This window comes from Danio rerio, chromosome 14 (genome assembly GCF_049306965.1).
Source record: "Danio rerio strain Tuebingen ecotype United States chromosome 14, GRCz12tu, whole genome shotgun sequence".
NCBI lineage: Eukaryota > Metazoa > Chordata > Actinopteri > Cypriniformes > Danionidae > Danio > Danio rerio.
Window position 1 is genome coordinate 9,405,023 of NC_133189.1, and position 17,175 is coordinate 9,422,197.

At 36.3% G+C, this 17,175-nt stretch overlaps 1 protein-coding gene across 3 annotated transcripts in view; it reads right to left on the reverse strand.

Moving 5' to 3' along the window:
- The window catches only part of atg2a (autophagy related 2A), a 76,694-nt gene that overhangs the window by 34,846 nt on the left and 24,673 nt on the right, over positions 1-17,175 (reverse strand). For all 3 annotated transcript variants that reach the window (XR_012390218.1, XR_012390217.1, XM_009307758.5), the window contains exons 13-19: positions 13,076-13,174; positions 12,821-12,988; positions 11,128-11,392; positions 7,766-7,853; positions 7,021-7,183; positions 4,678-4,820; positions 2,666-2,820 (exon numbers count right to left, since the gene is read on the reverse strand). Coding sequence is in view for 1 of the 3 variants with exons in the window: in XM_009307758.5 (XP_009306033.1) it covers positions 2,666-2,820; positions 4,678-4,820; positions 7,021-7,183; positions 7,766-7,853; positions 11,128-11,392; positions 12,821-12,988; positions 13,076-13,174 (1,081 nt within the window). In the remaining 2 variants the exon portion in view is untranslated. The remainder of the gene's footprint in view (positions 1-2,665; positions 2,821-4,677; positions 4,821-7,020; positions 7,184-7,765; positions 7,854-11,127; positions 11,393-12,820; positions 12,989-13,075; positions 13,175-17,175) is intronic.

Sequence of the window (17,175 nt, forward strand, 5' to 3'; positions counted from 1 at the left end):
GTAAGAGTTTTCGTTAGAAGGTCAGAAACTTGCGAGGAAAATAAAGTAGAAAAATATTAATAGAAAACTGAAGGTGATCACTGTTGGTGTTAGAGGAGAAATACAAAGTAATTATATATACAGTGCACAGGTCTCCATTAAAAAAATAAAAATAAAAACTTTCTACAGCAGGGGTGTCAAACTTAATTGCTGGAGGGCCGAAGCCCTGCACAGTTTAGTTCCAACCCTGCTCCAACACACTTACCTGTAGGTTTCAAACAAGCCTGAAGGACTCAAATAGTTTGATCAGGTGTGTTTAATTAGGGTTGGAACTAAACTGTGCAGAGCTGCGGCCCTTTTGGAACTGAGTTTGACACCTGTGCTCTACAGGATGCTTTACAAGATTATACACTCACTGGCCGTTTTATTAGGTACACCTTACTAGTACCGGGGTGGACCTTTTGCCTTCAGAACTGCCCTAATCCTTCATGACATAGATTCAGTAAGGTACTGGAAATGTTCCTAAAAGATTTTGGTATATATTGACATGATAGCATCACACATTTGCTGCTAATTTGTCGGCTGCATATCCACGATGCAAATATCTCGTTCCACCACATCCCAAAGGTGCTTTATTGGATTGAGAGCTCATTGTCATGTTCAAGAAACCAGTCTGAGGTGATTCGTGCTTTATGACATAATGCGTTATCCTGCTGTTAGTACCTTACTGTGGTCATAAAGAGATGGACATGGTCAGCAACAATACTCAGGTAGGCTGTGGGGTTGACACGATGCTCAATTTGTACTAATGGGCCCAATTACACCACTGCACCACCATCACCAGCCTAAACCGTTGATACAAGGCAGGATTAATCCATGCTTTTATGTTGTTGACGCCAAATTCTGACCCTACCATCCGATTATCGCATCAGGAATCGAGACTCATCAGATCAGGTACCGTTTTTCCAATCTTTTATTGTCCAATTTTGGTGAGCCTGTGAGAATTGTAGCCTCAGTTTCCTGTTCTAAGCTGACAGAAGTGGCACCCGGTGTGGTCTTCTGCTGCTGTAGCCCATCTGCCTCATGTTGGACGTGTTGTGCATTCAGAGATGCTCTTCTGTATACCTCAGTTGTAACGAGAGCTTATTTGCGTTACTGTTGCCTTTTTATCAGCTCGAACCAGTCTGGCCATTCTCCTCTGACATCAACAAGGCATTTACGCCCACAGAAGTGTCGCTCACTGGATATTTTCTCTATTTCGGACCATTCTCTGTAAATCCTAGAGACGGTTTTGCATGAAAATACCAGTAGATCAGCAGTTTCGGAAATAGTCAGACCAGCCTGTCTAGCACCAACAACCAAGCCACAATCAAAGTCACTTAAATCCCCTTTCTTCCTCATTCTGATGCTCATTTTGAACTGCAGCAGGTAGTCTTGACCATGTCTACATGCCTAAATGCATTGAACTGCAGCCACGTGATTGGCTGATTAGAAATTTGCATTAAAGAGCAGTTGGACAGGTCTACCTAATGGACCAGTGAGTGTATTTGTGTATATACATTAGAGTAGTCAGGCAGACAAAACTAAAGCTAATTTAACAAAATAACTCAAGATCACAGTCCAAAAAAACTCAAATTAATATGTTAGAGAAGAATAGAAAAGAAACAAAAAAATACTTTTTTTTTGTTAAAATATGATTTCTTTATCAATATTTGAACTATACCTAAAGATGTTAGGTAAGCAAACTCTTATTCAATAAATGTAACTGTTAAAATAATACAATTATTTTGTTTTAATGCACCAAAATAAACAGTCTACATTCACAGAGAAACGAATAAAAATATACATTGTTAAAAGAGGGAGTACTACTTTATGACGTGCACTGGATATAAGTGTGTGTGTGTTTGTATCAAACAAAAAAAGACAGAATAAAAATAGATTAGAAAGTGATAAGAGGGGAATGTTTTACAAAGAGAGAATATTAGAAGCCAAAGCAAAAAAATAAGTAAAAGTAAATTTTAAAAAGATTTCACCTGAAATTCCTAAAATAAAAAAGACAGAAAATTTTAAGCAACAAAAATAAAACAAAGTGATAATATAAAAATGACAAAAGTTGTAACTAAATTACATAACTTAAACCAAAATGAGTTTCAAATTAATTCAAAGCATTATTAAATACTAAAACAGTGTAACACAAACATAACATATAGGGCCAAACGGAATCTGCGGACGTTTTTTTTGCTATTTCTGCTAAGAATTTTAGTAAAAATATGTGGATTTCTGCTGAATTATTTTGGGAGTATCAGAACTAAAACCTTAATATGTGAAATAAAAAATAATCTCTTTTTAACTTTTATTTAATGTTTAAAATGTAAAAACAATTATATGTTCTTATTTGGTTAACAAAGCAAGTCTCTCATGTAATACATCTACTAAAAGACAGAAAATACTACTGTACAAACTGCATTGTACATAAATCAGATGAACATTTTCATATTGGTCAATAATATTACTGTAATTATATTAACAACTGAATAAATATAGATTTACACACATTTACTCAAGTAAATAAACAGAATTAATTATGGGCTAAAAATCTGCGGAAATCTGCAGAAAATCTGCAAAATTCTGCACGCGCAGATTCCATGTGGGCCTACATATAGCTAAAAAAAATGTTATTACTGACCCAGCCTGAAGGCAGATTTACAGAGGTAAAACTCATCCTCTTCGTGTCTGTGATGGTGAGAGGGACTACGAGAACTTTGAAAAGAAGATGGAGGAGCAGGAGGAGGAGACGGAGGAGGTGGAGGAGGCTCCCACATCAACAGATCATTATTAATCCTATAGAGAAAAAGATGAAGAGCGTCACATCACTCAAACTTTTGATATGATTTGATGACAAACGATAACATAACCATAAACAAAAATGATTAAACTTCTGAATGTATATTTAGGTTTGTATTAAACATACATTTATTGTACCCAAATGTATCTTAGTACATAATGTATCTTATTTACTCTCTCTAATGTATCTTATTTAGTCTTCTATGCCAGTGTTTCTCAACTGTCTTTTGGGTCGCGGGAATGTTTTCAGTGGGTCGTGGAGTGTGTGGTGAAATTTTTTATTTCATTTTTTACTTATTTTGCTCATACCAGACTTTTATTTTTAAATGCGTGTGCGACAACCCTACCATTTGACATGTGAAAATTCATTTAATTATAGCAACAAATATGTCAAAGCGCAAGTATGACCCTGAATATTTAAAGTATGGATTTACATATATTGACGACAAAAAGACTTAAAGCCTCAGTGTCACATGTAGTGAGGTGCTCTCATAAGAGCACATGAAACCTTCTAAATTGAAACGACATTTAGAAACCAGACACCATGTTTTTTAACAGTTCAGTTTAGTTCATGGTAACTGAACCTTTGCTTTCCCTAACCACTGTTTCAGTGTTTGTCGTTTTTACTTTGTAATAGTTGTATAATTCGATACGTTTTGTTAAACGACAGCAAGAAAATATTGTTTATTTGTAAGTCTTGGTGATTTTGATTTATCTGTCACTACTTGTTTATGTTAACAAACAAATACAAGTTAATTATAATTCCTAAAATTGTATTATAGTTTAATTTGGGGGCAACTTGACGACCATGTAAAAATGTGACCATGTAAAAATGTGGCCAAACCAGTTGAGAACCCTTGTTCTATGCTACTGCTCGTCTGACCTGCCTTCCCCTGAAATGTGTGATGTTTGTGTACGGTCGGAGGGGTCAAATTTCGCTGCAGGTAACAGTATATTTGACAAATAAAAGGCTTTTATCATCATCATCATCATCATCATCTTCTTCTTCTTCTTCTTCTTTCATCATAAACAGTACAAAATAATAGGGAAATATATAATCTTGAAAGATGTCTCTTATTAATGACTATTTATTTATTTATTGCTACATCAGCAACTTATGGTAACTTATGGCAAAATTTCGTGGAAAAATGGATATACATAAAATATTACATGATAAAAACAAATTCGTATTACAATAAAATATATTTTCAAAGTTAAATATGAAATGTGTGATGTTTGTGTGCGGCCGGAGGGGTCAAATTTCGCTGCAGGTAACAGTGTATTTGACAAATAAAAGGCTTTCATCATCATCATCATCATCATCTTCTTTCATCATAAACAGTACAAAATAATAGGGAAATAAATAATTTTGAAAGATGTTCTATTTATAACTTTACTTTCACTATGGTTTTATAAAATGGTTTAATTAATATTATTATTATTATTATTAGTATTATTATAAGAGTCTTGTAATAGATCTTGTTTCATTTGACGACAATGTAACAATTGTTTCTAAAATGAAAATCCAATGACTAAAAGATTCACTGACCGTTGGTGTATAGAGCCCAAAATGTGAGAATTGTGTCAATGTCCTAATATTTATAGACCTGACTGTATATAGCACCTTTCACAGACATTAAGTCACAAAGTGCTTTACAATAAAAGAAAAAAAGGTAAAAGAAAACAAATCAAAACAAGTAAAAAAAATCCAAGAACAGAAGAATTTAAAAGAATTCAAAACGTTAATTGATTTTTTTTTTGTGAAATAATATTACCCAGCCCTACTGAAAAGGTGTCTCTTAAATCAGTGTTTGTAGAATTAAAAGTGAATAATGGGTAAGTGTGAGGAAATACCTGTTATAGATGCTTAGGAAAGCCTCTTTACTGGGCAGAAGGATGTAGGCTACAGGGAACGTGATATCAACCACATACTGACACTGACATATACACTGAGACTGAAACTCCTCCATCTCCTCTGGGTCTGCTGGGATCACCATCTGAGACAGAGAATAAAAGATGTATATTAATAAAAAAAGGCAAAAAAAAAACAAAAACTGAGAGATGCACACAGTCACTACTTGGCACCAACTTGTGCAGTGTAGCATGGATTACTTGAAAATGCTAGAATGCACATATGTTGTTTATTTATATGGTAACATTTAGTTTGGGTCACAATACACACTATTTACTATTGGCTTATTACCTGCCTACTATAAAGATAATAACTGTTCATTAGTAGTTATAAAATATGATCTTATACTGCATCCCTAATCCTACCCAAAACCTAAACCCAACTTCTACCTTACTAACTATTAATTAACAACTCAATTTTAGTAGTTTATTAAGCTAGTAGTGTTGGTTAAGGGTTTGTTAGTAGCGTGAATTGTGATAGCAGCTTAATCTGAGTTCAGCTGTGGTAAATTCAGTTGATTGGACATGATTGGAAAAGGCATACATCTGTCTATAGAAGGTCCCAGGGTTGACATTGCATGTCAAAGCACAAACCAAGCATGAAGACAAAGGAAATGGTCTGTAGACCTCTGAGACAGGATTGTCTAGAGGCACAAGGCTGGGGAAGGTTACAGAAACATTTCTGCTGCTCTGACAGTTCCAATGAGCACAGTGGCCTCCATCATCCCTAAGTGGAAGATGTTTGGAACCACCAGGACTCTTCCTAGAGCTGGCCGGCTATCTAAGCTGAGTGATTGGGGGAGAAGGGCCTTAGTCAGGGAGGTGATCAATAACCCGATGGACACTCTGTCTTGAGCTCCAGCGTTCTTCTGTGGAGACAGTAGAACCTTACAGAAGAACAACCATCTGTGCAGCAATCTACCAATTAGAGTGGCCAGTCACTTCCCGCCTGGAATTTGCCAAAAGGCTTCTGAAGGACTCTCAGACTAAAAGAAACAAAATTCTCTGGTCTGATGAAACTAAAACTGAACTCTTTGGAGTGAATGCGTACATCAATGCAAATATCAATGGAGTGACTTCACAACAACTCGGTGAATGTCCTTGAGTGGCCCAGATAGAGCCCATACCTAAATCCTATTGAACATCTCTGGAGAGATCTGAAAATGGCCGTACACTGTCGCTTCCCATCCAACCTGATAGAGCTTGAGAGGTACTGCAAAGAGGAATGGGCAAAAATTCCCAAAGACATGTGCGCCAAGATTGTGGCATCATATTCAAAAAGACTTGAGGCTGTAATTGCTGCCAAACATGTATCATAAAGTATAGAGCAAAGGCTGTGAATACTGATGTACATTTGATTTTTCAGGTTTTTTATTTTTAACCTTTTTTCACATTGCCATTATGGGTACTGTGTCTAGAACTCTGAGGAAATAAATGAATTTAATCCATTTTGGAAGAAGACTGTAACATAAAAAATGTGGAAAAAGTAAAGCGCTATGAATACTTTCCTGATAGACTGTACAGGAATCATAAAGTGAAATTCAATACCTTTAAAGACCTTTTTTAGACTCTTTCCATACATTTTAAGACCTTAAAACCACTTTAGGTCTCAACTGGAAATACTGTTAACTTACAGTATGTTGACTAAATATTAATGTAAGAAACTAATCCAAAACTAAAACATTATTCATAAACTGAATAGAAAAATTTATCAAATCTAGCTAATTCAGCAGGTAGGCGCCTATAGAACTGCAGAAATAATGGTGTTGCCTTGGTTACTTTTGATTTCATAAACTACACAGCATCCTGATATTCACAGATTTAATTCAGGCAAACTTTAGCATACAATCATACAATGCATAATCAAAAATCATATCAAATTTAACACATTTTTGTTTTGAAACCATTTTAAGGTCAAAATTATTAGCCCTCTTATGCAATAGTTTTATTAGATAGTCTACAGAACAAACCATCATTATACAATGATTTGCCTAATAATCCCAACCTGCCTAATTAGCCTAGTTAAGCCTGTAAATAGCCCTTTAAGCTAAATACTAGTAAATTGAAAAATATCTGTTAAAATATTATGTGCTGTCATTATGGCAAATATAAAAGAAAACAGTTATTAGAAATAAGTTATTAAAACTGTTATGTTTAGAAATGTGTTGAAAAAATCTGCTCTCCATTGAAGAGAAATTGGAAAAAAATATATACAGAGGCGCTACTTTAATTTTGACTTTAACTGTGTACACAAGAAAAAGAGGTACCCAGACAGGGTGCACACACCTCTTCTGTCTCAAACATGGTGCGGTTAGAGGAGAAGGGTGAGCTGTTCTTTTCTCTCAGTTCACAGGGGTTTTCCAGAGACATGGAGCCCAGATCCCTGTTCAGTCCTTCACACACACCCATGCTGTCAGAGCCGGCTCCTTCATTCACCTGCACCTGAATCCTGAAGAAAAACAGAGGGAAATCTTTTGTCAACACTGTATTATTATTTTATTTAAAGCATAATCTTAGAAACACATGCACATACACACAAATACACAGGTTTGTTTTTGTGAATTGTGGGGACATTACACAGGTTTCCATTGTTTTTATACTGTACAAACTGTATTTTCTATAGCCCTACCCTCATCCCATCCATAAACCTAATGCTCACAGGAAACGGTACAGTTTTACTTTCTAAAAAACGAATTATGTGTGATTTATAAGCTTTTTTTTATAATTGAGAACATCAGCAGTGTCCTGGAGGTGGGGGGGTCTTACAAAGTTTAGTTTCAACCCCAATCAGACACACCTGAGCTAACTAATCAAGCTCCTACCAGGCTTTCTAGAAACATCCTTGCAGGCGTGTTGAGGCAAGTTGGAGCTAAACTAAGCAGGACACCGCCCCTCCAGGACTGAGTTTGGACACCCCTGTTCTAGTACCTTTTCATACCCGTGTCAGTATACAGATTTGTGTCCTGACAAGTCACAAAAACATGCACACACATACACACACATGCACGCACGCACGCAGTCACTAACTGACCTGGGTATGCCATCAGGATTCTGCGGATCTGTGCTCTTCTGTACACGGATACAGGGAAATGCCTCTCCATCCCAGCCCTCATACACTCCTGAAACATACACACACTACAGATAAGATTTAAGAGAAAAATACCACTGTATCCTCAGAACTAAACCTTAAAAATAATCTATGAACTAGAAAACTATCTATGAAACAGGAACACAATCAGCTGGAAATAACTAACATAATAATAATAATAATAATAATAATAATACTATAACGGTAACACTTTATTTTGATGGTCCCTACTGCACATTTTGTTGACTAAAATTGCATTGCAACTACATGCCAATTACTTCTCATTTGAGTATTAGTAGACTGTCTGCTTAATATTTGTTGATACTGCTCCTTTAACATTTATCTGACAATGAGAAACTTTGTAAGTACGTCAACTTACACTTACACCCCAACACTAACAGTCTCCTTATAATCTAAAGAGAATTAGTTGGCATGTAGATGCAATGTAACTTTAATTCAACAAAATGTGTGAAAGGGACCATCAAAATAAAGTGACACAAATATAACTAATAATATAATTCCAATAATTAATTGTATGCATCATGATTTATTCACATAATCATTAAGCTGTAAAGACATGTTATTAATAAAAAATATGTTTTTTCATACTTAACAATTCATATAATAATAATATATTATTTGATTAGGTTATATCACAAGTCAGATCACATATTAAGTTCTTTTAACAATAATATACACTAACTGTCAACATCTATTAAGAATGTAAATGGGAGTTTCCTTAGGTATTGATCTCAAGGTAGCAAGAAACAGTATATTAAATATAAATATATAATATTTATCCACTGAATACCATCTAAAGCAGGTTTTAATATTTATAATATATATATATATATATATATATATATATATATATATATATATATATATATATATATATATATATATATATATAATAAATATGATATATATATATATAATAAATATGATATATATATATATATATATATATATATATATATATATATATATATATGTATATATATATGTATATATATATATATATATATATATATATATATATATATATATTTATGTATATATATATATATATATATATTAAAAATATGATATATATATATATATATATATATATATATATATATATATATATATATATATATATATATATATATATATATATATATATATAAGATTTTAATCTCTTATGTGCGAAAAGGCTACTTTTGATCAAAATGTCCACAAAAAAATTATATTTTGAAATACCACCACCACTATTTTGTGTACATGAGGCGTGTACAGTTGAGGTCAGAATTATTAGCCCCCCTGAATTATTAGCCCTCCTGTTTATTTTTTTTCCCCAGTTTCTTTTCAACGGAGAGCAGTTTTTTTCAACACACTTTTAAACATAATAGTTTTAATAACTCATTTCTAATAACTGATTTATTTTATCTTTGCTATGATAACAGTAAATAATATTTTACTTGATATTTTTCAAGACACTTCTATGCAGCTTAAAGTGACTTTTAAAGGTTTAACTAGGCGAATTAGGTTAATTAGACAGGTTAGGGTAATTAGGCAAGCTATTTTATAGAGATGTTATTTTCTGTAGACTATCAAAAAAATAGGGATGCACCGATATAGATTTTTTAGCTGATATCGATAACCGATAACTCTTCAGACTTGGAGGCCGATAGCCGATATATATAGGCCGATAATTATAAATATTTCAAAATGTTATATTTTTATACAGCAAACTTCATAAAAGATTGAACTGCTCTTATGAACTGAATTGTCTATATTCAAAAAAGTTATATTTTCAAAATTGCAAGGTGATTATAGAGACCTATATTCAAGATTTTACATAAATCAGCATGCAAACAATAATTTCCTTTTCTTCAAACATAACAACAACAAACAAATAACAAAGTGGGATTTAATCAAAAAGCAAGTTATATATATATTTTAAACAAAATGAAAATGAAAGAGCTAAGGACTGAAATCATCTCAAATGTTCTTGAATAAAACTTGCTACAGTAATGTACATATGAACAAATATGTAATGTCCGAAAAAGGCCATTTTAGAGGTGTTTTGACAGTTCAGAGCCACCGTACAAGCAAAAAGCTTGTTACAGAATGTATTACTTAACATACGGCATAGATTCTTTATATTTGGCGTTTTAGATTTTTTTGAATACATGTAGCTGCTGCTTGTCAATCAGACAACGCTTCTGTGTTCGTTCTTACTGTCAAATGCAGGACAAAAATAATCAATGAAAAGTTTATGATAAACCGCTGTGAATTTCACTCAACAGCAGGCAGAGCAGCTAAGCATTGAGCTCAGATGATTTTATGACAAACAGAGCATAATATAAAGAGAGAATGTGCGGTGAGTTGAGAGCTCCTACTCTGGATTCAGTGACCGGCGCACCGCACCTCTCCCCTGTGCTGTTGTTAAGGCTGTCAGATCAGTATGTGTGTGTGTGTGTGTGCGGTGACAGCCCTTAAGCGAGCTTGTGATAATCATTATGAACAAACTGAAATATTATCAAACTGAATACATTCTTACATCAACAACACATGGCAAGCAACAAGCCGATAATAACAAATAATCATATTAGATTACAAACAACCAAACAAGCTGTTTAACATGTGTGCATCGCTGCTGTGATGTTTGCACATGTAATATTTTTCCTGAGGCGATTTAAAGCAAAATACACAATGGCACTCAATTAAACATATCTACAATGATAAGGAACATGGTTACTTACTAAGTTATTAACACACAGCAATACCACATGAAGAAAGAAAGAACTTTGACGGAATAAACAATGTGAGGAAAGCTCCATTATAGTGCAATGGACAAGTCTAAACTAGTTCCGCCCACACGTGCGCGAGGCAGGCAGTTCTGTAGAATTACACAATTTATCGGCTTAAAGATATCGGCCTAATTTAGACATTGGATCGATAACGCTAATCTTAAAAATAGCATTTATCGGCCGATAACGGTAAGGCCGCCGATATATCGTGCATCGCTAAAAATATATAGCTTAAAGCGGCTAATAATATTGACTTTAAAATGGTTTAAAAAAAAATTAAAAACTGCTTTTATTTTAGCCTAAATAAAACAAATAAGACTTTCTCCAGAAGAAAAAAATATTATCCGACATACTGTGAAAATGTCCTTGCTCTGTTAAACATCATTTGGGAAATATTTAAAAAAGAAAAACAATTCAGAGGGGGGCTAATAATTCTGACTTTAACTGTATATGATATGGGTGTATATGTATATAAGTGTATGAGATTTTAAACTAGAAAAGCCTCACCGTGCAGGTCACTGAAACAGGCCTCCAGTAATTTGGTGAGTTTGGCCCCCGGACTGCGGGGGCCGTCCTGCTGAACGTCAGGCCCCTGCTGAGACTTTAGCTCCAGATTGGAGATTTGCAGGCTCAGGGTTTCATTGCGCACTGCACGCTGGCTCTGGGGCCGCCTCAGCCCTGGGGGTCGAAGGTCAGGGATGGGAAAACGAACCTTCAGCACGGCAAAAGGAGATTGAAGCAGGAGGGAAGACTGGAACTCTAACAAATGAGACTGCAGAGAAAGAGAGAAGATAAAGGCCAGGCTACACACTTCTTTTACCTGTCCCATAAAAAGAAGCATCTGCACAGCTTTCAAAGTGGACTCAACTACAGATGAAACATGTTCATGTTGTTTAAACAAACACAGCTGAACAGTGTAGAGCAGGGGTGGCCAACCCTGTTTCTGGAGAGCCACTTTCCTGCAGGTTTCAGTTGCTACCCATATTAAACACTCCTGAACCAATTAATTAGGACCCGAACACCACGTGATAATTTCAGGCAGGTGTGTTTGATATGGGTTGCAACTGAAATCTGCAGGAAGGTGGCTCTCCAGGAACAGGGTTGACCACCCTTGGTATAGAGCATGGGTTCTCAAACTCAGTCCTGGAAGGCCGGTGTTTTGCAGATTTTGGCTCCAACTTGCCTCAATACACCTTTAAGGATGTTTCTACAGAGCCAAGAAAGAGCTTGATTAGCTAGCCCATGTGGGTCTAATTGGAATTGGAGCTAAAATCTGCAGGACACCAACCCTCCAGAACTGAGATTAAGAATGCCTGGTATAGAGATATATACTGTATACAGCTAATGCTAATGAAGGTTAGGCCCACTTATTTTCTGGAAGGAGACCACCTGGGAAAATTGCTGCTGAAAGGCCACAAGGGGTTTTTCACTCTGGGGTCTGTGTGGGTCCTGTTGGCCCAGTATAGTGACGAGGACACTTTTTAAGGGCCTAAAATACTTAAAATCAAGTAATCACTTTAGACCAATGGTGGCCTATTGGTGTTTAGGAGCCAAAAACAACCCAAAAAGTATTTGGGCAGATTTGTTTTGAAATTAAATCATTTCATTTTGCTCTTTGATTTTGAAGAAAATCAAAGAAAATGCTCTTGCTTGTGAAGTAGATCAGGGGTCTCATTTATAAACATGGCGTATGCCCAAAACAGGGGGTGGAAATATGCGTATGTGCTACTTCCCACGCAAGAGTTAGGACGTACGAAAAACAAACTTGATGAGAGACTGTGCGTAGCTGTGAGTAAACTCCAAGTAAAAATATTCAACTTACATGTTGACTAAGCAACCATAAATTATCATATAAGCCATAATCATTAAAAAATTAAATACAAATGCATTCTGGTCTATGTTTAATTTTAGGTTAAGGTTTCTATGCAAAGTGAAAACGAAAACATTTGTTGCAGCACTCTTAATGAAATCTCTTGCCTCAGGGATTTTTTTTTTCATTATTGGACACACCAAATTACCTAAGGGCTTGTATGCAACCGGGCCCTAGCGTCAAAATGACCCAGCCTTAAGTACTACCAAAAAGGCTGAAGTGTTTTTTTTTGTTATTTAAGAACAGACTTGAAACAACAGCCAAATTCAAGCCCTGTGCATGCTTTCAAAATATTACTGTTATTGTTTTTGAGCAGGAGAGTGTAGTGACCTCTGCATTGTGTGCCTTGTTTCTCTGAGGTGATGATGGACAGTGGCTCAGGGCTTGCAGGATGTCCTCTAGTCGGCCTAAAATGTCCAGGTCCAATTCAGAGCTGAGCTCGCCGAGCTCGACCCGCAGTGAGCTGTCTCTGCGCACCACCCGCCGTCTGCTGCCACTCTACAAGAGAACATATTTCATATCATTACATCACTAAAGCATAACAGACATATTAGTTTCACTCAGGACTCAGTCAAGCAACACTACCTTACGCATGTGCTTCTCGGACAGACTGTGGTGGAACTGGGCACAGGGTCTGGCAGTGGTGCCCATTGTGAAAACACCTGCTGACTGGAACTGCAAAAGCTGAAATAGGAAAAAAAGTGGGTATACACACTCATTTTAAAAAGAAACTTTTCCAGAAAATTCATCATCCTGCAAGATGTTTCTAGCTGGATTTGCAAGCTTTTGGCCGTCTGGTTTTGTGACCATATTCACATCTGTTTAAAATTCACCCTGAGCAGCTGGCGACCTTAATGATTCCTTAATGATTCCTGACTAAGTTACACCATTACACCAGTGTATAAATCTGGCAGACAACTGGCAATTTTCTGATAATTAGCATGTTTTATTATTTAGATATTTCACATTTGAGGTTTAGAGTGCAACGGAGTAAAAATGCCAAAGAAAAACAGGACATTACTTGCTATTATTTTACTTGTGTCACGATCGGTGAAGGGAAAAAGGAGCAAGGACCCAAGCGCAGAGTGAAGTAGGATTTATTAATAATAAAATAAAATAAAAGGCAAAAATAAACAACCCCGAGGGGGAAAACACAACTACAACAAACAATCAAACAAACAAACTTGACTGGGCAGGCACGACAAGGCAAGGCTGGACACAGCAGGACAGGTAAAGATGGACAACATGTGATGACGAACTCGCACAGGACAGCAGACATAAGGGGTTTATAAACTATAGGAAATTAACACAAAAACAGATGAACATAATTAACTAATAATGGGTTAACAAGGAGGGTGGGACTAGACAATAGACGGGAGAGCGCATGACACAGAGAGACAACACAAGCAATGCGCTCACATAACACAGGACAAGGACATGCGGCCAATGAGAGAACTCATCAACCGCATGTTCATGACAAGACGAGCACAACACTGAAGCACACGACAAAAAGCACGTGACCACAATGTAAACATCGAGCCACGTGCTTTGACAAAAGACGCAAGACACGAGCACACGATAGATGAACACCTTACCGTGCGCTCACACATAAGCAACGCGCATGCTTCATCTCAGCGCCAACCAAAACTGAAACCAACTAGACGGAGGCGCCGAGAATAAAGCAGCGCGATGCTGACAGAACAAACACAAACACTAGTACAAGAGCGCGCGCGTCTGACGGACGCAGAGCGTGCGTAGCCACATCAAGCGGCAGCGCGCACACTCTGCGTACACCCTTGACGGCGCGCACGCACACAGAGACAGAAACAGGACCAGACATGGGTAGTGTCAGAGCTCTGCCACCAAAACAAGAATTTACAAGACCAGAGTGGCAGAACCCTGACAACTTGACATTAGACAGTGTTTATTTCATATTCAAGCTAGGCTACTATTTAGTATTATGTAGCTATTTATTTTTAATGATCGATAAGAATGATACAGATTTTTAATGGTTAGAGTGAAAATAGTCTAAACTTTAATTATAACAATTTCATTTTAATATACATAAAAACTGAGATAAAAATTTTTTTTTTATGGACGTCTTATTTTCTTCTTTTTCAAAACAGACTACTTATTTTGTCAGAAAACATTGGAAAACAATAAAGCTTTTTCTTCTCTTGGCGACTGACTTAAGAAGCTCTTGAGAAGTTTGTGAAAATCTTTTAATCCAAATATTGTAAATATGAACTTGGATAGGGCTGATTTATACTTCTGCGTCAAATGCATGCGTATGGTCCGGTGCAGTCAAATAGCCTTCGCCATGGCTGACATCAACGCTGACTTACACCAATCAAAAATCTACATGTCACAATGACGCATAGCTCTGTGATTGGTCGGTTTGATACCGGTGACGAGTGTGGGCAGTGCTGAGAGCCGTGAGCCCGATTGAGCGAGCGTTTACAAGCGTCGAGTCCTGTGAAGGAACACCAGATGGAAACTTTTATTTTGTGTTTGGCTTACAGATGATTACAGTTGTTGCTCATCTGAGTTTTAGCTACTTGTACATTAATATGGAAGTTTTTTCCTAACAAAATTCAAATGAAAATTCAAATGCTTAAAAGATCAAATGATAAATCAAATGCTCAAACTATAGATCAAATGCTCAAACCGACATTGCAAATGATAAATCAAATCCTCAAACTGACTCTGCAAATGATAAATCAAATGCTCAAACGGACTTTGCAAATGGTGAATCAAATCCTCAAACCGACTCCTCAAATGATAAATCAAATCCTCAAACTGACATCGCAAATGGTGAATCAAATGCTCAAACAACTCTGCAAATGGTGAATCAAATCCTTAAACGACTCCGCAAATGGTGAATCAAATGCTCAAACTGACATCGCAAATGGTGAATCAAATCCTCAAACTGACATCGCAAATGATAAATCAAATGCAAATGAGGTGTCAATCAACCAGCATAGGCGGAGCTTTAAGGCTTTAAGGATACGACGTGGAATAGTGCACGCAAATCTGAACGCCTTGAAAAAGTGGTAGCGCTACCGGTAGTTGTCAACAACAAACTCTTCCGCCTTAAAGCTCCACCTATGCTGGTTGATTGACACCTCATTTGCATTTGATTTATCATTTGCGATGTCAGTTTGAGCATTTGATTCACTATTTGCGGAGTCGTTTAAGGATCTGATTCACCATTTGCAGAGTTGTTTGAGCATTTGATTCACCATTTGCGATGTCAGTTTAAGGATTTGATTTATAGTTTGAGCATTTGATTCACCATTTGCGATGTCAGTTTGAGGATTTGATTTATCATTTGCGATGTCAGTTTGAGGATTTGATTCACCATTTGCGATGTCAGTTTGAGCATTTGATTCACCATTTGCGGAGTCGTTTAAGGATTTGATTCACCATTTGCAGAGTTGTTTGAGCATTTGATTCACCATTTGCGATGTCAGTTTGAGGATTTGATTTATCATTTGAGGAGTCGGTTTGAGGATTTGATTCACCATTTGCAAAGTCCGTTTGAGCATTTGATTTATCATTTGCAGAGTCAGTTTGAGGATTTGATTTATCATTTGCAATGCCGGTTTGAGCATTTGATTTATCATTTGATCTTTTAAACATTTGAATTTTCATTTTAATTTTGTTAGGAAAAAACTTCCATACATTAAGGTAGCATTCCGAAAAAACAAAACACCTGCGAAGAAACTCGACACAGAGGAACATTAAAAATGTACTGTCAGCTAGCGTTTGGATAGTGTTATTGCAGATTAGCACAAACAGCACGCAGACGTATAAATGCGTGACTACGTCCATGGCTGTCGCCGGGGGTCATGCCGATCACTCGATGCAGAAGTATACATCAGCCTTCAAGCAAGATGTGTCGTGTCTTGTCTTTACGATGTTTTCTACATGACAACCTTCTACCTGACTAACTTCTACATGTTACCAAGCAATGCAAACAGACACTGAATAGCGGAACCAGTGTGCGTACACTTGTAGAAAACAATGTTCACATTTATAAAAGACGTGATGCAGCGTGGCGCTTCTCATCTGGTGTGCAACCCTCTTTAGGCACTATTTACTGCAAAATGTGCAGTTTTGAATGGTTTTCTAATGGACACAAGTGTTTTATGCGCTGCTTATGTTCCCTACGCAGCTCGGGTTTTAACCGCCTGCTGCGCCTCATGTTTTTGTCATTGCACTATGTGTGCGCGTGCAGTTGAAAAAAGTCAACTCTGAGCGGAAAAAGTGTGCTACGTCAGTCCCGTCCTTTTCATTCTCCAATCAAATGAAGGCAGGGTTTGCGTTGAGATGACAGCAGCGTTTGTGTTGTCAAGACCACTTAAGAGACTTTTAAAGAAGATGCGGTTTTGAGCTGTATGACTTCACAAATCGTGAATATAGCAATATTATTAAATATTACAATTATAACAGTATAAACACAGTGATTCACTAGTTGCCTAGCAACATAAAAAGCGCAGTGCACTTCTTTTTTTTTTTCCAAGGTGTTCCTCGATTGGCCCTTTATCGTTCATATACATAACATTTGTACAATTCATTAATATGAACATAATTTTTGATGATTTTGTCTTACAGTTATACTAAATAAATCAGTTCTGTTTTTGTTGAAAACTTTAAGTGAGTTGAACAAGCAAAAATATATT